The 19,722-nt window shown below is 40.2% G+C and overlaps 1 protein-coding gene across 7 annotated transcripts in view; it reads right to left on the reverse strand.

The window, feature by feature from the left end:
- Nucleotides 1-19,722, reverse strand: part of LOC139613985 (zinc finger MYM-type protein 4-like) — a 26,637-nt gene continuing 6,915 nt past the window's right edge. For 4 of the 7 annotated variants that reach the window (XM_071471031.1, XM_071471030.1, XM_071471025.1 and 1 more), the window contains 23 exons: nucleotides 19,570-19,694; nucleotides 18,939-19,173; nucleotides 18,577-18,792; nucleotides 17,739-17,889; nucleotides 17,408-17,523; nucleotides 16,918-17,280; nucleotides 16,614-16,764; nucleotides 16,062-16,237; nucleotides 15,719-15,896; nucleotides 15,355-15,468; nucleotides 15,020-15,063; nucleotides 14,612-14,750; nucleotides 8,621-8,748; nucleotides 8,378-8,495; nucleotides 7,703-7,942; nucleotides 7,551-7,627; nucleotides 7,096-7,225; nucleotides 6,835-6,986; nucleotides 6,619-6,733; nucleotides 5,318-5,575; nucleotides 5,030-5,141; nucleotides 4,877-4,945; nucleotides 1-3,715 (listed from right to left, as the gene is read on the reverse strand). In XM_071471031.1, the coding sequence (XP_071327132.1) occupies nucleotides 3,568-3,715; nucleotides 4,877-4,945; nucleotides 5,030-5,141; nucleotides 5,318-5,575; nucleotides 6,619-6,733; nucleotides 6,835-6,986; nucleotides 7,096-7,225; nucleotides 7,551-7,627; nucleotides 7,703-7,942; nucleotides 8,378-8,495; nucleotides 8,621-8,748; nucleotides 14,612-14,750; nucleotides 15,020-15,063; nucleotides 15,355-15,468; nucleotides 15,719-15,896; nucleotides 16,062-16,237; nucleotides 16,614-16,764; nucleotides 16,918-17,280; nucleotides 17,408-17,523; nucleotides 17,739-17,889; nucleotides 18,577-18,792; nucleotides 18,939-19,173; nucleotides 19,570-19,694 (3,555 nt within the window). In that variant the 3' untranslated portion in view covers nucleotides 1-3,567. The remainder of the gene's footprint in view (nucleotides 3,716-4,876; nucleotides 4,946-5,029; nucleotides 5,142-5,317; nucleotides 5,576-6,618; nucleotides 6,734-6,834; nucleotides 6,987-7,095; nucleotides 7,226-7,550; nucleotides 7,628-7,702; nucleotides 7,943-8,377; nucleotides 8,496-8,620; nucleotides 8,749-14,611; nucleotides 14,751-15,019; nucleotides 15,064-15,354; nucleotides 15,469-15,718; nucleotides 15,897-16,061; nucleotides 16,238-16,613; nucleotides 16,765-16,917; nucleotides 17,281-17,407; nucleotides 17,524-17,738; nucleotides 17,890-18,576; nucleotides 18,793-18,938; nucleotides 19,174-19,569; nucleotides 19,695-19,722) is intronic. The other 3 variants (XM_071471026.1, XM_071471029.1, XM_071471027.1) reach the window with 2 other exon arrangements.

Below are 19,722 nucleotides of genomic sequence, written 5' to 3' on the forward strand. Positions count from 1 at the left end.
TTACATCATCATTTTTATTGTTTTTCAGTGAAACTGAAATGCAAAAACAACCATTCTACCTGAAATTGTGACTCATGTCACAATATCTGCCAAAATAACCACAGTATGATTTTTTTGCATATCGTTCAGCCCTGCTCAATAAAAAGTGTCTCGTTCCGCATGTTTTAGTTTTAGAATGAATGTTTTTACAGTTTCTATATTGTCTTATTTTCTTTTCAGATTCAGTTTGAAAGCTACAGAACAAGTGAGTAAGTGGACCTTGAGCTGAGATTGTTTTGTCATCAGTTTCTACGCAGTACATGGAATTACATACATGTATTATCAGTAATGTTCGGCTGCTCAATGATCTGTATGATCCTTTGTTCATCTGCAACCACGTCTGAAGCCAGTGACTGTATATTAGACCTAACATCGACGGAGCAGGGGACGAAAGACGAGAATAAGACTTTAACAAAAAGAGAAGAGGAGGAGAAGCTTAATCAAGGCTGGTTCTCACAGATAAACTGATATAAAACACACAAAAAATAAAATTAACACATTTTATAAATCAATGTTTCAAAACTGCACAAACTTCAGTTACACTCTCAACATCACATTTCATTGACATCATATTTTCAACATAAACCCTCTGCCTCACGACCAAGGAATAGAAGGAATAAGATGAACTTTTAATACTTAATGGCAATACAGAATTTTGTACACGAGGATAAAACATCACCGTCTCTGGGCCTCGTCTTACTGAACAATCTTTTATCCACTTGTGGGAGTTTAAGACAACAGTGATAAATGACTGTGAGTTACAGTTTGTTGTTTAAAGAGATTCACCAACATTTCCAGAACTCTGTGTCAGAATAATGCTTGTAGTTCACCATCGGTCAAGACTGAATGCTTAAATGTCATCATGGAGCACAGTGCATTCAGAAAGTATTCAGACCCCTTCGGTTTTTGTATTTTTACACTGCAGCTTTCTGCTAAAATAATCATTTCCCTCATCAATTTACACTTAAAACCTCAAAATGACAAAGTGAGAGTGTAAAAAATTAAAAACTGAAATATAAGTAATATATAGTATTAGCTATTATAGCTAGTATAGTAATTATAATATATAATAAACTATATAATAAGTTTTCAGACACTGTGCTGTGACACTTGAAATGTAGCTCAAGTGTCTCCCATTTCTCTTGATCATCTCTGAGACGTTTCTACACCTTGACTGGAGTCCACCCGTGGTGAACTCAGCTGATTGGACAGGATGATTTGGAAAGACACACGCCTGTCTATATGAGGTCTCACAGCTGACAACACAGAGTAAAAACTGGAGCCACGAGGAGGAAGGAGCTGCCTGCAGAGCTCAGAGACAGGATTGTGTCAGGAGCTCAGCCACAGTGACCATCAAGTTCTCGGTCACCTCTCTTACCAAGACCCTTCTCCCCTGATAGCTCAGTTTGACTGCTCTAGGAACAGTCCTGGTTGTTCCATTAAGAATTATGGAGGCCACAAATGTTTTTTTAGTATCCTTTCCTAGATCTGAGCCTTGACACAATTCTGTCTCTGAGCTCTGCAGGCAGCACCTTTGTCCTCGTGGATCGGTTTTTGCTTTGATCTGCATTGTCATCTAGGAGATATACCCAGGTGTGTGCCTCTCCAAATCATGTCCAATCATCTGAAGTCACCACAGGTGGACTCCACTTATAACGTAGAAACATCTAAAAAATGATCGAGACAACTGAGCTAAATTTCAAGCGCCATAGCAAAGTGTCTGCAACATAACAAGATGTGAACAAATTGAAGGGGTCTGAATACTTTCTGAATGCTCTGTGTGACTCATTTACACTGGAACATGGATTTCATATCAAATGTTAACATGAGGCAAAAGTAAAGGCACGTTGGCCTCCATGACAAAACATACAAAATGAAAAATGAGAATTTATTGTCACAAAAAGAGCAAACAGTGATATTTTTGTGACATCTCAACATAGTAACATACGTCTATATCTATATTTAACTTTCTGGTCAATCAGCAGAACTCTGACATGAAGACTTTTGTTTTCAAAAAATCCAAAATCCAACCCAAACTCTTGGAGAGGGCAGTCAGCTTTGTGTCATGGACATTTCAGTATGTTGAGGCATAAATGTTGATCATGTCCAGACATGTTTGGGTTAGTGAAATATGTCACATTTTGTTTGGGTTTATGACACAATGTTCTGTTCATGGAGTGAGTCACCAGGACTCCCTGCGTACAAATGAAACTGGTAAATATGTTATGCACATCGTCATAACACTTATACTGTATATATTCACAATGAAAAACATACTACACCATAACACATGCAGACCGTTAGTTATAATAAAGGAAACCTCAAGAGCTTGGACTGGGGTTTGGAAAAGTTCTCTGAGTTGTCTGCTGCTTTTTCAAATCTCCAGACCGGATTTCCTCAATTTAGGGAACAAGAAAAAAGAGGGAATAATGTCTCACAGGAGAAACTAATGGCACTGTTGGGAAGAGAGAAAAAGGGAATGAAGGAGGACGTACATACTTAGCTCTGTACATAATTTACTCCCAGAGGGAGTAAGTGGACTGGAGGAAACCATGGAGGGAAAAAAAAGGAGGTAAACGCCCATGAACATACGGAGTGAAAGACGGAGGGAGAAGAGCAAGTTGTTGAGAGGAATTAAGGCCACATAGGATGAAGAATATAAACAGGAACAACATAGTAATAACGGAGAACTATTTCGAAATGAAACAACAAAAGATGAGGCACTGTGACTCTGGTATATACTGGTTTAACAATATACTGATATAGATTGGTTTAACAACATATTTGATTATATATTGGCTTTTAATCAAATGTTAGATGGCATCCACCTCTAATATGGTGAACTTGATGCATATTTTTTAAACATATTTAATCTTTAATTTATTAATACTACAATGGATGTCTGTGGGAAGTGCTTCACTAGTTTTGTGCAGCTATGCCCCATGACTGAATAACAAAAGCTGCTCAAATTTCATTCTTATATGTCTTGGTGTTTTTTTTTCTCTTTAATACCTTAAAAACTTTATACTAGTCAAAACTGTCCATGTAAGCAACTGCTGATGCAGAAAGGAGCAACAACTGTCAAACAGCCCTCTCATTGTTCACGGCAGCTCTGACTGTGTGCTGTTCACACCATAATACTGTGATAAACAGCACATCTGACAGGTTTGGCGTTCACCATAACAGGTCGTGAGTCGACCCACCACATGTGATAAATGCTGCATTAACTATGTACTCATTAACACTCCCTTTTCCATATTCAACAGTATCAGATGTTTGTAAACTCGTGCATTTATGTGAGGAGGAGATGGCCACTGATGAGGTAACTAAATACAATTATCCCACAATCCCAGCTTTGTAAAAATGTCTCCGTGTTTGTTCTGTCTTTGAAAGCCTGGTGGTCCAGGTCCCTGTCTCACAGACCTGCAGGCCTCAGTCTGAAATGACTGATGGGTGTATGTACAGTCTGAATTCACTGTGAGCGTTTGTGGTGCAGAGAGGATCATGGGTAAGCAGACGGGCGTCATATCACTGTGAGCTGTTATCATCAGTGGTGGCTGAGGGCTGATGCTGGGCTGCTCCCTGTTCCTGGTGAACCTCTCTGACGGCCAGGATGCGGGTGAGCATGCTCTGTAGAGTGGTTCGCTCTAATGGTTGAGCAGTGTACCAGTGTGAACTGTTAAGGTCAGAAATGTAAACAGAAAAAATAAAATCAATATTTCATTGACTTTACAGTGTCAACATAAAGACATTCTGCATGTGTGCAGCCTGAAGTGACATAAGAAGAAACTATTTGAATTTTTCTAGTTTCATTATGTTTCATAATTCACCATTATGTCAGGTTTCCTCCTCTGGGAAGGTTGAGGTGGTGGTGAGGTTCTTGTCAGTAGCCTCACCAACACCACTGTATTTGGGCAAATAAGGTGAATTTATGTCACCTGAGTTTGCATCTCTGTTGCAGCCCCACTCTGATCTGATGATTTAATTAAAAACAAAACAGTACACCCCTGTGCAATATCACTAAAATGATAAATGATTAAAAATTGGACCATCATACAATGAATGTATTATTCTGAAGTTGAAAATGTAGGGTATTTGATTGCGCATGTAATTAGAGGTTAGATGGACTGTGCAACCTCAAGTACAACCTCACTTCACTGCAACAAATCTGATGACACCTTTGATTTCCAGTGAAGGCTAATCACATGAAGAAGGTTATAAACCCCCCCCCAGCATTTCCCTTCTCTTTTCCTTTTATCCCTGTTAAATGTGCACATGTGGGTTTTCTCCAGGTGCTCCGGTTTCCCCCACAAACCCAAAAGAAATTTAAAGGTGATTTGTTTTTTGCACATTTAAAGTTGAATTACATAAATGAAACTTTAAATTTGTAAAACAACAACGACAAAATCACTTTTCATAAACAAATAAACTATAAAAGATATAATTATGTCTGGACTTACATACTGTTCACATGGTTCTATGGTAATCTGGAGTCTAAAACCCAGAATTTATGTAATGAAGATCATTTCAAATTAGGATAAACAGAAGAAACACCTACATATAAGGAGTGAACCAGTGTAAAGTTATATGACATGTAGGAAATACTTCAAAATAAAGTAAATGAATGAATGAATGAGCAGTGTGCATTGTTTTGCTAAACTGACAATACAAAATACAAACACAAAAATTCCAGGAGTGTGAGGAATGGACATTTTCGAAGCAGCTCTACTTGTTTAAGGTTAAAGGTTAAGGCTGTTAAAGGTTTCAAAGCAAAGCCCTGGCAAAGCGTGACACAGTGAAGAAGGAAAAATCAGACATCCTCAGGACTGACTCTGACCTGTGTGTGTACACATTCTGTTCAGGCTGGAGGTAAAACATGTCAGTTCTCTTCTTCACCGACTCCGGGCTGTTGGAGAGGACAGAGAAGATGTTTGTCACGTTGTCTTAACTGATGTTAACAGTGTCTGTTTGCCAGCAACCGGTGTCTCACCATCTAGAGAGGTAGAACTCGTAGAGTCTGACGGGACAGTGCAGAGGGTTGGTGACGTTTTCTAGCATCTCCATGTCTCCCCCATTCTCTGTTTGTCTTTTTCTGAGTCGCTCTAGAAACAACAGTATACATCAAATCTCCTTTAGTCAGTATTTACAAGCACATTACATTTTTTAAGGTATGGAGTCAAATTGTCAGTCAGATTTTTGATGTTCAGAAATAGCATGAAGCAGTTTCATTGTACGCCCCCCCACCCCGCCCCATACACACACACACACACACACACACCTGTGTCTTCATGGCTGGGCGTGGCCGAGCTGCTTCTCTGGTACTGGAGGTAGTGGACTTTGCTGGTTCGGCTGCAGGGTCTGGAGCGTCGAGTGAAGTTGACAAAGGAGAGACTTTGGTGCTGCGCCAGTGTAGTGAAGTGGAAGTTTTTGGTGCAGAAGAAGAGCAGCGTGTTGAGCAACACTATGGGTGAGTAAGCGCCCAGCTGCTTACACTCCCACAGGTAGGACTCCTCAACACGGGAGGAGACAACGCCGCCTGTGAGAGCAGAGAGGGAAGAAGCTGAGAAAACATGTGACTCTTCAGCTGCTAAATACCCCAGTATGTTCATCAGCTAGTCACTAACTCTGTCTAACAGTGAGTTTATTGGAGCCTGTTTTGTTAACCTGTCGCTATGACAACCTCTTTATATTACATGTAGTCTATCAGCTCATTAGCTGGGTCCCAATTCAGGGGCCACATCCTTCAGAGGCTGCATTTGAAGGCCGACTGTGACACAGCAGCACAACTAGGCTGTCCCATTTTAAAGGCTCCTTCAAATGTGTCCTTCTTTTCCTCGGCAACGAAAGATCCAATGGGTGGATTCTTTGTAGCCCAACCTTTCCCAAGATTCATTGTGCACAAATAATGAAATTAAACAAAAAGTATTGGGTCTCAGCTCACTTCCACAGCTAATAGTACAACAGTTAAAATCACAGGCCTTAAAACCTCAAGTTTTTGTGATAAAAAAAGTTGTGTGTTGTCATGGTTGCTAGGCAACAGGAGCCGCCCTTAATTGGCCTTTTATTAATTACATTGAACATACAAACTTGGAAAGTTTACTGGGTCAGAGGAGCGAAATTGAAGATGATTGATTGGGTCCTGTATTAGGAGTAGGATGCAGGCCTAACGCACCTCGCTTTACCTTGACTGTATGGAGAGATGAAGTAGGACATTGGTGATTACCAGCTATAGGAGAAACAGTTGTTAGTTACCTATTGGTTTTATTTTTATTTTTTATTATTTATTTATTTTTCATGTAATGTGCTTTGTGTGTTTTGTGTTTTTTTTTCTGTCTCTGTTCTCGTCTTTATCTTATTTCTGCTTATTCTTATTCCTACTTGTTTTGTGCTTATTCATTGTTACAGTTATGCACTTTGTATTTGGAAAAATAATAAAGAAAGTGTTAGAAAAATGTAGTTGACTAAGGTGTAAACTTCTGACTTCTACTGTATATAACGTTATTTAACATAATTGAATGGCTATTGCAGAAAACAAGCTTCTCTATCAGTAGTGGGCTGTGACCGTGTCGATGATCATACCACTAGGTAGTAATTTTGGCCTCCAGAGTCGCAGCATCCCAGTGATCTCAGCGGCAAACTGATTGTAGAGCTCATCAGTGAAGATGTTCTCTATGCGGCCCTTCATGAACAGATACTGTCCAAAGAGATGGAGACTTTAAAGATGGAGTCAATTACGAAGAGAAACAGTAAAAGTATCAAGATGGAAACCAGTGACACGTTTCTGTGTGTGTGGACCTGCTGTATCCCCAGACAGAGGTAGAAGACGCTGTCTGGGCTGTAGGTCTCTCCATTGGGCCGTCTCACTTCTCTGACGAAGCGAGACAGAGCAAAGCTCAGCTCTGCAGAGTCACACTGAAGGATGTCCTCTTTAATATCCACTAGATTGGCTAAAGGTGGAGAGAATTTTAAATATGACTACTATAGACAAAAACAATCAATAGATTAGAGAGAAAGACAAAAGACAATAAATCTAAAATAAAGAGAAGTGGAGCTCACATTCATGTGGCTGTTTGTTGCGTTGTTGGACCCAGCTCTTCCAGGCTTTAACCCCATACAGGTGGTTCAGTTTGGAGGCGGCAGGAGTCACCACTGCACTGCGCTCTGATGAAACAGTCCGCCTTCGACCCTGGATAAACAGAGACGCAAAGACTACTGGGTAGAAAATGAAGAGTTGACTGTGAGCAGAAAGTTGGGCGTATTTGTAAACTTTTAAATATATGTCACATTCAAGACTGTCGTAACATCTGAGGACCACTGTAAGCAGTCAACAGTTCCTATAGCACTTGAATGCACCATATCACAACAGCAGGTGTCAGCCAGAGAGTCAGAGAGCAGCCTGCAGGAAAACCTGTCTGCTTACAAATCAGATGGTTTTTAAAGGTTAAAATCTAATGCTGATCAAGTGAATCTGAGATTATCCAAACACTGCTGACCTATCAGGAGATTCCTACCCGTTTCCGGCCGGAGAAACCCTCTCTGGGTCTCTTTACTCCTCTCTGTGGAGCAGACGACTTCTGACCCAGTGATTCTGCAGAGACACAAACAAAACACCTCTGAGTGACATGAACATTTTGTCCTTATTAAACTTTTCATGATGTCTCACCAGACGGGAAGTCGGTCTCCAAGTCCATCATTGGAGAGGAGGGAGGCTGATGCTCGGCACTGGTGGCAGGTGGGTTGTTTGACGTCATGCTTGCTTGCTGGGGGTTAAGTGGGGGATCAGTCGACTCCGTGCTCCTCTCTGAGAGGTCGGCCTGTGCTGCTTTTTGAGTGTCCTCATCTTCATGGATTGTGGGAGAGACCACTTGTGATTTCATGTCTCCACCATGAGAACTGCTCTGGTCTGCAGCAGATACACAAAAATACACAGACGAGGGGAAATTTGGGTCAATATGTTTTTAACAGGTGACGCCAAAGTCACATCAAGGGATTACAATTGTTCGTATAGTTGGTTGTGTTCACAGCAGCTGCAATGTGTGCAATGCTCTTCTCTGAGCACAGAGCAAAGGTTTGATAAATCTGCTCTACCTGGATTTGGGACCTCAGTGAGGAGCTGCTGAGTGAACTGCACCTCACAGGAGCAGCTGAGGAGAAAATCTTGGCAGAACAAACCTGTAACTGAGCAGCAGCTGAGGGGGAAACTGTGAAAATCCTGCGAAAATGCCTAAAAATATGTTTGCCTTTCTGGTTTGTTAATGTGGCAAAAAATATCTATAACATCTACAGAATTTAATTATGTAACAATCAGGACAAAAATCCACTTCTCCCAAGCCCTCACCTGCACTGGAAACAAGCTGCTCTTTCTGTGTTTCTTCCTTCACAGGCAAAGGCTCTGATTGGACAGCTGCATCCTTCATGTCCTTCTTCTGTGGTGGTACCACCATCGGTACTGGAACCTGCAGACAAAAATGGAAGAAAACATGTAACATTTCATTTGTTACTGCAAAGATTTAATACAAAGTCTTTTAATCATTACATTTTTACAGAATGTAAATGTAAATGTAAATGTAATGAGCCGTACAGGCATGGGCATCGCCATTGGAACAGGCATGTGCTGGGAGTACATGTTCATAGGCACTGGGATGAAGACCGGGACCGGGACTGGTACCATGACCACCTTCACGTTCTCCTCTCCTGCTGAGGAGGAAACTGAGGGCAGGGCAGAGGGAAGAAATGATAGACAGGAAAAATAAGAATAAATAGGAAACAAATACAGCGAGACCAGAGGCACTCAGGTATTTAATTGAAGCCATAATTTTGAGAAGGACACATAAAAATAACTTTGAAGGGTAAGGATACAGTTTATACATTTTTGTTAAATAATTACCTCCACCAAGAAGTTAATTATTTCACCTGTTTGTTTGTTTGTCAGCAGGATTACAGAGTAATGCACCAGTTCACACTGAACTTGATGAACAGATGGGACATGCAGAGAAGAACCTGTTAAATTTTGAGGGAGATCCACATCATTTACTATGAATCTGAATTTTTTTCCTCTGAATTCTGGTGTATGTTGTTTGTAAGTTTGACATTAACCTTGGTGGAGGTCTGCGCTCTCTGAGTGCCCCTCCAGTTTAAAAATAAACTGATAAATTGAGTCATATTTAACGAGGACAAAATATATCTGTGTTTAGTATATTTTTATCTATTTATTCTAAAGATCTCTATATTATATGTATCATCATCATGCTGGAAAAGTTATTTTGATACAAATCAAAAATTATTACAAATACTAATAAACTTTACCTCATGAGCTTCACTAATATTCACTAATATCTGATAATGAATTTACAGTCTTGATATATCAACGCCTTTAAAGAGACAAACAGTGGTGCGACCCAATAGCTGAGTGGTTAGGGCGCGTACCATGTGAGCGCAGATGCTCTTAGCAGGCGAGTTTCCGGTTCGACTCCCGACCGATCCGACTCTTTCCTGCATGTCCTTCCCCCTCTCTCTGCCCCTTTCCTGTCACTCTCTACTGTCCTATCCAATAAAGGCAAAATGCCCAAAATATATATATATATATATAAAATATATCTTGAAGGAAACAGGAAACTGTATCAACTGGCTGTAGTGTTCTGTATTTACATTAATAAGTCTATTTTAAGGAATGTACATACGCAACATATTTATTTGTCATTTACACCATCAAGATTTCCTGTTTCCAGCGATTTTTGAAATGACACCGGCATCAAACTGATTTCATCATCTGCTGCTGACTCTAAACTTCCTTTCACATCCACCAGTGGGTTAACAAATCTTTACACACATGGATAAGTCTATTCAAGTGTTCAGTATGTGCATCAGGGATTAGATGCCAAGGCCTGAACCTAACCTTCAACGTACCCCTAACAAGCCATGTCTTATAATTCTTAACCTGACCATCCTTAACCTTAACACTATCCACACATACACATGTAATACTGAGGATGTCGCCATCTTTGACTCTATCAAAATACATTTTTTGAGACAGTGAATCATTTTCAGGACAGCTGTTACATACACTGCATACTGCGTCGCCTCCCCCATCAATACTCCCACCTTTCTGCCCCATCATGTAGTTTTCTTTTAAAAAATGCATCTTTTTTAAAAAACAGACAGTAGTTACACAGCTTAATTCCTATGGAGGAACCTGTTACATTTAACACTGACAGAAGCTCTCTGATGTGGAGAAATGGACAGTCAGTGTTTTCTCATCATCAAGATAATTATAAAGACTGATCTAAGGTTGTAATGTGGGTGAATATTAGTAGTTTTGACTTGTTTCTTACTTTTAAACACAGACATAAACCTTATACCCATTACTATCTACAGATCTATGCTCATTTTACATTATGCTTTTGCTGTGTTCATTTATCATCAGACTGATGGTAAAATCTGAGAAATAAATTGTCCCATATACATGGTTTCCCTCAAATTAAATTTATTGACATATTTTTTGCATTTAACAAAAGAAAAACAACATATTTTAAGTGTTGACAACGTTCTTTGGAAAAAAAAAAAAAAAACAAATAATCAAATTCATGTCAGTTCAACAGAAACTTTAAAAACAGCGTAAAAAACGTATGACGTAAATACAGTACAGAAATAACAAAGAACACAAGAGACATTAGTTTGTAAAATGAGTAAAAAATAAACATCAATGACGTAATACAGGACTGCAATCAACTCATGTTCAACTCAAATGTCAACCGAGTCAGAGGCGACTTCCTATGACGGCAGATGGATGAACTGAGCTCGGCCTCAGTTCATGACTGCATCAGTAGTGAGGTACAGAGAGGAGTTCAACCATAAACTTTCATACATCACACACTCATATTAGACTAGAAAATCTAGTGTAACAGGACTGTTTTCTTTTCTCAGGTAATTGCAAATGATTCCGAGCCATTGAGAGGTGAATACAGTGATTCACTGAGTTCTGTGTGGGACACCAGGCCTAGAGTCAGGAGGCCAGAAATTTCAGTCTTAAGCAGATGTATTGGTTTATTATAAATGAAAAACTACACAGCTCTTTCTCCTAGTTTATCAAGCCATCCTCTGGTAGTTATGGCACTAACAACTGGGATTTCCATCTACTTTTAAAACCTTGCAGCAGCTCTGGATGTCTTTGTCTCAGAAGATCGTCTGTTTGTGTACTGGACCGTTGTTGTTTTTTAAGACATCATCTCCTCTGTGGTTTCCTCGAAACAAACTACTTTAAACACCTTAGTATTTTCCCTATTGTCATGTCAATCAGATACAATCAAATTTAACTGCATTAATGTTAAAATAATCAAACATTGCCTCGAACTTTAATTTACAGCTTGTGTTCACTTGTTTTTTTTTTTTTTTTTTTTAAAGCCATGCAAACTGCCACTGCATTGGCTCCTCAATGTCAACCTAATTTAATAATAATGCTTTCTTCTCCCACGTTTGAGCAGCTGTTATTGTGACCATTAACTAATTCAGCCACATTTACCTAATATTATAATAACAATCTGGAACTAGAGAATGAAATCTAGCATGGTGCCCTATGTAGACACAGAGTCTATGGAAAACTCAGTAAAAATTAACCCTGGTCATACAAGGAATTTCAATGGATCAAAGAATCATTTAATACTAGTTCAGTTCTCAAGTATTTCTCACAAAATAACAGAACGTTATTGGCACAGTTGCCTAGATCCAGCCACATGAACCTACTACTGGTTTAGGAACCATTTCCCAAACATATTAGAAATGAGTTTAGATTACATCTAAACTGTGTGGACCATAAAAACTGTTTACATGCTATGATTGAGGAAATTAAATCCTGTTATCTTTGTGTCTGGGGAAGCAGCTGGGCACAAGTGACCTGAATAAATATAAGAGCCAGGTTACAGACTGTGTGACAGGTGCTCTTCTGCAGTGAAATAGATGATTAATGAAGTTTTCGTCCTGTAGCCTGAAGTGACATCACATCATTGGATAATGGGGATTACAGAAACATACCTGTGCACCATACAGTCAATTTCCTGAGTCAATTTCCACAACATTAACAAATCACCGGGACACAAGATTCATAAGTTTTAGGACACTTGACTAATGCACCGCGGCTGGAATCCGATTTTATGGCATTTTTATGTAATTCGAAACAATTTCAACAAATATATGTCCTTACATATTACAGTACTGTTTGTAAGTTAATGTATTTGTCTTGACTGTCTGTCCATCACTTCTGGACTACTTAATTACAATATCCCCACACAAAATAAACACCCTTAATGGGAGGAGGATACAGACAGCCATGAGAATATGGTCTGCAGAATGTATCATAAATACTGCTTTCACTTGTTTATTATAAAAACACAGAAACACCCTTTAAGTGCACAATTTCTCTGCACTTCCAGTTTGAAAATACACATTCACCTAACAACCGAAAACAAATGTTCATTCTGCCTTTGCTGTCAATAAAGTTTTGGGGTAAACTTAAACAGACAATGACAAAAAAAATAAAGTTAAGGTCACTGAAGTAGTGTAGGTGTAAACATAAGCAGTTGACCCTGTAGCTCGTTAATCTTTGCCCGGGGTGAGGGTAGAGGACGACCTCTCGTGTCGGCAGATCAGGAGGCTGTGGAGAGAAAAACTTGGGTGACACACTCGACCCTCTTAAGAAGTCAGTGTAATTTACTTGGAGAAAACACATCAGTTTCAACAGACTGTGTCAGTAAATAACTGCTATTATTCTGACTGTAATCTCATTAACATAGTTACAGTAATAACAGGTTACACACACACACTGAAATAATAAACCTTTAATACTGGAAACAGCTGCGGTGCAAACAACTTTTCCTTTACTATTTAATGCTGAATCTTTAGAGCATGACTGAGTGTTTGGTGTTATTCAGAAGACTCACCGTGTGCTTCCAGTTCAGGAGCTGTTTTGTAGATCAGTCTGGTGTGGTAGAGTTCAAAACAGGGCACAGGGCAGAGGCTGGGCTCTCCTGAACACGTCTTACAGTAATATGACGTTTTCCTTCTCGCTGCTCCACTACTCTTCTCACAGTCTTTCGTGCCAGAGTGCTCCTGGTCTTTCCTCTCCCCGTCCTTCTCATCCTGTGCCCCCTCTTCTGTTTTCTTCTCTGGCTCCTTCGCCTCCTCCATCTTCTGCTTCTTTCTCTGCTCCTCCTCTTCCTCCACCATCTTCCTCTTGTGTTGTGAGCAGACCTTACAGTCAGAGTCACTCTCCCTCTTGCCCAAGAAATGCCGCCCGGTCAGGCGTGCCGGCACGCCGTTACATGGCTGAGTATCTCCCTGAGGTTTCGGTGACGGTGCCGGAGATGTGGATGCTTCAGTGGATGGTTGCGAGGGGCTATCTAGCAGAGCTGGTGCAATTATTGAAACAGCTAGTTGTGAACAACGAATGACTCAATGAACCAAAAAAAAAAAAAAAAAAAAAAAGAATCAATGAAATAGATGCTGCGTTACATTGTGACAACCTACATGTAAATCCTATTTATGTGTCTTTTGATCTTAATGTCTTTAACTGAATATCTTTTGTAAAACACTTTGTGTTGCGTTGTTGTTGAAAGGTGCTGCACAAATAAACTTGTCTTACAAAAAGGACACATAAGCTACGGACTGGAGAAGCACGGCTACTTTCATCAGAGCTACTAAAACTAGGTGTTATATATATAATATTATCATAATATATACAATGTTAATGTGTGCTGTTGGAAATGGCACTGACAGATGCACGACTCATGCCAATGCTGTTATTATTCAATTTTTTACCATTCTTTCATGATTAAAATCTGTTTCCTTCAGAATTGTATCATTGTCGTGACAGAAAAGATATTTGATATTTTTTACTAAACAGAAGATCAGTATTAGCCCAGTACATCCAATAATATTAAAGTTCAAGCAAGCTCAGTATTATATTTCACAATTCATTTAGGTAAAAGTTACTTTTGCTTCAGTGACATTGTTTGAATTTGAATTTTAGTCATAGGAAAATATCTAAATATAGCAAAAGCTTCATAGTGCAACTAACAAAAGCTGTTTATCAATTAAAACAAGGACATTTTCCCACACATCAAACAGAATTGAAGATTCAGCACCATCAAAGATTGTCAACATCACATTAATGGTTGTGGTGGAAAAAGTAGAGAATTGTATAAAACTGTCAACGTTATCTCTATGACGACAGATTTAAAAAACATGTCTGAACGATGTGGAGTATGTTCACCTGGTGGCTTCAGAAAGTTTTCAGATCATTTCATTTTTTGGACTCTTTACTGTGTTGTACATTTATTACTAAAGGGAAACAACAACATCTGCATTTATTGTGCTGACCCTGCTTTTGCTGTCCAGCCAAAAAGTGAAGAGGGCCGAAAACTTCCTGAAGCTGCCGTTTGTAAATCCTGTCGTGCATTTCACTTGTCAGGATGCTGCTGGACAGTGTGTGTGGCTCTGCTTGTTCTCCCAAATCTGTCGTGTGAACGAGGTGTATTGAATCTAAACTACCAGAACCTGTTCAAGTGGGTTTTTAAGTTACCTGCTGATGCAGTGGAAGGTGTGGGCAGCTGACACATGCTTTCTTGGTCCATAGTGAAGGGTCGACACAGAACCGATTTGTTCTTCATTTGACGTCGACGGGACACAGGCACACGCATGGCGTCAGTCTGAGTACTGGCCTGGACACAGACATTAGAAATAAACAAAGATCTGATCTGATTCTTCATCATAAATAGCAGATTCTGAAAGACAGCTTCTTATTTCTGATCAGATCTCCAGTCAGATTCGTAGAAAAACTATTTTTGGCTAAAGTTATTGTCTTGTCAACAGTTAAACATATGTATACTGTATGTTAGGTCTAACTTGAATCAAACAGACATTAACACACAAAACAGACACACACACACACACACACACACACACACACACACACAGACAAAATACATACATGGTCGAGGTTCTTGCCGTCAACGTTGGAGGTTGGAAGAGCTCCTGCAACACAAGAAGAGACATGCAACAGTTCTGAATACATATCCTAAATATATAAACTATTAACTAGTATGACTACATAATCCTGTATTAGGTGATTACATTCAGTATAAAACATTCTACTTCTTACTACAGAAACAGAGCTCGGTTTATTAATCCTTTTACGTTTCCTTCATTGGTAAGAACTGAAGGAAACAGCTGGAGAAAGGAGCTCTACTCTGCTGCCATCATGTCCAACAAGAGAATCAGATGTTCTTTGAAAACACCCACTCAGGGCCATGTGTGTGAACTCACCAGTCAGAGCAGTATCTGCTGACACACTGGGCTGAGTGGCTGAGCCACTGGCCAATGAGACGACATCAGCTATGACAGGATTCATCTTAGAGGAGTGGTGGGGCTGGGTTGGAGCTGGAGGAAGAGTGAAAGAAGAGGGAATCATATCTGAGACAGAGTCATAACTTTAACATCCAAACTCAGGTATAAAAGAATATTTAAGATTTTTTTAACTTGGACTTTAATGTCTTAAAATTTCAGACAAAGAAATTTCTTTTTTTTAAAAATAATTTAAAAGTCAAAACCAAAAAGCTGATAATGATATTTTATCTAGCATGAACTCTAGCTGATCAACATCATGTAACACTAATGTGACACAATTTACCATATGGTGTCTGAGGGGCCGTTCCAGTACCGTTACTGCTGGTGTGCTGGCTTGTCTCAAAATGCAGGTAGCAGTACTGCAGCAGGCAGGGCAAGTTGCAGAAGTTACGCACTGAACCCAAACACTGTAGTTTCTCTGAAAGGTAGCCCTGTTTCCTACAACTGTCACATCTCCCCATCTGGACAGGAGAAGAAGAAGGAGGAGGAGGAGGAGGAGGAGGAGGAGGAAGGACATGACAGGTGAAAAGAGACAAGGTGGAGAAATTAATTAAAGATAAACAAGAAAAAAAAACACATTGAGGTGCTGTTTTTGGTTCAGTGTACTGGGACATCCAACTCCTTACCCCGTAGTAGAGTACAGTGTACTGGGACATGCAGTGGGGTCTACAGAACTCCTCCAGCTTGCCTCCGTAGTGGCTGTGCAGCATCTTCTGCCCGATGCCAGAGCAGTAGGTGCAGGGACGCCAGGGATGATCCTTGTTACGAGAGGTCAGGTCATGTTTGAAGAGTAGTTTACAGCCTGGAACGCAGGATGGGTGGGGTATTATATTGTTTAATTAGGGTGCTATAAACATTCATTTCTGCCTGCAAGTCTAATGACACTGATTTTAATACTAAATGTGTAATTATGACATTACATTTGGACTTAAAAGCTTTGTCAATTATTAATTTGAAACCATGGAAGGCCAGATGTATTTTCTCATAATCTAAAATCAGTTTTGTCAAGTCTGTGACTGGTCCACGTTCACAAAGTTGACTGGGATTCTGTAATTGCAGTTCTATACTTTAATAAACAACTTTCAGGCCACAGATCTTATCCGCTGAGGCAGTGAAATATCTGAAAATAATATAGAATGGAGGAAAAAGGTTGAAGAGCCATTTCTGTGTTTACTCACTTTCACTGCAGAAGACCAGTTCCTGTTGGTTGTAGCTGATGATGTCAAAGGGGACCTTCTCCTGTTTACAGCACTCACACAGCGCCAGGATATTCTTCTGGCTTTTATACTGTTCACAGCACGTCTTACTGCAGAACATAGAAATACGAGACTGCAAGAAAAAAAAGATCATCAGTGTTATCTTCAAGTTTAATGGATCAGTATGACCCTCAGGTCATGCAGGTAGCTACAACACAGTAAGGGTTAAGCATGTATGTATATCAGGTGTCTGTATACACATATACGTGTGACCTGTGCTCCTTACTTGGTGACTGAATAGCAGCGGCTTGGTGTTAAACTGTTTGCTGCACTGATGGCAGGTCAGTTTGGAGGCATCACTGTGCCCACCCTCTGTTGGTTTCTGGGGCTGACCAGGGGGGGCCCTGGCCTGGGCTTGCCCTGGGACAGAGGGGGAGGACATGGCTGGGTAGGGAGGCACCAGTGGGGGCACTGAGGTATGACTGGGATGATGGCCTTGGTAGGGAACTGAGGAGGGGTAGTCCTGAGGGATGGGGGGAACTGAGCTGGCTCCGGCAGAGGGCCCTGGTTTGGGGGTATCTCTGATGGAGGGGTCCCTGAGAGAGGAGATTCCATTGGTCAGGTCTGGCTGAGAGGGGTGCCCAGATTTCTATAAAGACATGGAGGAAAAATACAAGCAATGTCAAATCCACGACAAGACAAGGTTTGAACCAACACATGCTCTGTCAACAAGTTAGATGACAAAAAAATGGTTTGTTTGCTACTGGTGTGTTTACCCTGTATATCGAAACACAGTCATAGGAGCAGAAGTTACGAATGGTGCCGTCCACCATGGCCAGATGATACTGAGGAACAGCTGACACCTTGCACAGGCAGCATGGGAATGGTGTACCTACAGGAGTGTAACATAAAAAAATATTAAAAGCAGAACTTAACTCACAAATAAATATGTAAACATGCATTCATGTATATTGAAAAATAATGAAATATGCCCTCTCTGTCTTTACTTGTGATACGATGCAGTGAAACTGTCCCACATACTGTTTTTATGACTGCACAGCTCAGTTAACCTGCCATGTGAGTGTGTGTCTCTGCAGTGTGTCCTACCAGTGAGAACATGTCGGGGGGGTCGACTCTGTTCCACACAAGCAGGTGAACAGTAAAGTTGAATTTTGCCCCTTTGGTCTCGCTCTATGATGGTGGAGGACACTATTGCAATCTTGTGACAGTTGGCACACTCGACCGTCTTTCGGCAGGTCTGCATGAAAACAGTGTTGTAGGGGTTTACATTTGGTACATGTGCATGATAAACAGGGTTTTTTTTTTCCTGGTATTAAATGATTTCTGGACACTGAAGCTGAAGTTTTGAGTTACCGCTTTTCAGGGGTGGACAGTAACTACTCACATTTACTTGAGTACTGTACTGAAGTACATTTTTCTGTACTTTCTGTAGCATCTGTACTTTACTTGAGTATATATATATATTTTTTGAAAACATATGACGTTTTTCCTTTATAACCAACAACCACCTTTTACCTTTTGATGATTTAATTGTGTTTATTGACTTTGTAGGATATTATGTAAGCTTTAGATTCTTCAGGTTCTACAGTAATTCAGTCATTCAGTAAGTGGTTTCAGTCATTAGTGTAAATCCACTGTGGAACAGAAAAACAATGCAATGTAAAAAAGTCATTTTAAAAGCCAGTGCTGTACTAATTGACTGAACAACTTTCACTTGTATTGGAGAAATATTTGACCAGGTAGATCTACACTTGGAAGTGATGGAGCTGTGTACTTTGTCCACCTCTGCCTCTTATTGCCATATGAAGCAATTAAAAAGTAAAAATGGTTCACTGTTAATGTTAAATTTTTTCATAAATACTGAAACATCTTTATTTCAAAAGGAACCCAACAATAAAAATGAGCTCTTTACACAGACACATACCTGTTTGTAGGTGCTGATGCAGGTTGGACCACAGAAGTTGAGCTGAGATCTTTCAATCGTGAGCGTCTGACAGGAGCCCGAGTTACTGTTACAGTAAAGTCCGCAGCCCTCGCAGCAGTTCATGGCTAACTGACGCATCTTGCGCCATGTTACAAAACATGCATCACTGCAGAGGCTGTGCAGGCGACCTTGATGGGTGACCTCATGCTCAATCTGCTGTAGAGATGATCCCAGTCAAACACAAGGACAAGAAAGAGAGTAAGATGAAGAAGAGTAAAGACGCAGAACCTGACTTGGCTGATCAGGCATATTGACTAAATCTGTTTGAACAGTCGTTTTTGTGTCGCCTTTATGTTTCTTACCCTATTGGTGACTCTGCAGACACTGCAAAAGGGTTTCTCAGGCTGTCGCTCCACTAGTTTCTCAGGCGGCTTCTCCGGCTTCCTCTCCAGTCGTTTGTCAGCCCATTTGTCAGGAATCTTGTCAGTATTTTTCTTCTTGTGTCGAAAGACCGACAGACAGAACTGGCCACAAAAGTGCATGTAGTTGCTGTCGTCTGCTGGAATCGTGATCATGTCCCTGGGCTGAAGGATCTCTCTGCAAGGCAAAAGGCACAAAGAAAATACAGTGGTTGTTATTTTTAATATGCATTCAAGCTAAATGTATCAAGGGAGCAGCTCTTCCAAGTTCATGGGGGGGAGTAAATAGCATTTTAAATGCACGTGATTCACCAAATTGAATATTTTCTATTTAGGCTACATTAGAATTAAATACTCATGAATTATCCAAATCCCAAATGCAGTGATACACAAAAGCATTTTGTGATAAACTTAATGAACTGTTTTTGCTGTCAATGTCATGAAAAAGTCTCGCTGCCCTGTGACAACCTTTACACTTACACAAAAGTTTTTAGAAACAAGTACTAGTGAACAGTAGCTATATTGAACCCATATCTAAATGACACCCTGATATTAAGTGGAAACAAAGATGTACCTGTTGCACTGGAAACAGGATCTGTTCTTCGTGGGTGGGGGCAGATGTCCCGTCAGACAGACTGTGGAGCAGAAGAGCTGCGTCGAACCTTTTCTTTGGAAAGCTGTTTGGCCTTTCAGCAGAACCTGGAATCATTTACAGAACCATGAAACA

This window comes from Trachinotus anak, unplaced genomic scaffold (genome assembly GCF_046630095.1).
Source record: "Trachinotus anak isolate AG129_WGS33_773 ecotype Australia unplaced genomic scaffold, CSIRO_AGI_Tana_v1 ptg000033l, whole genome shotgun sequence".
Lineage (NCBI taxonomy): Eukaryota > Metazoa > Chordata > Actinopteri > Carangiformes > Carangidae > Trachinotus > Trachinotus anak.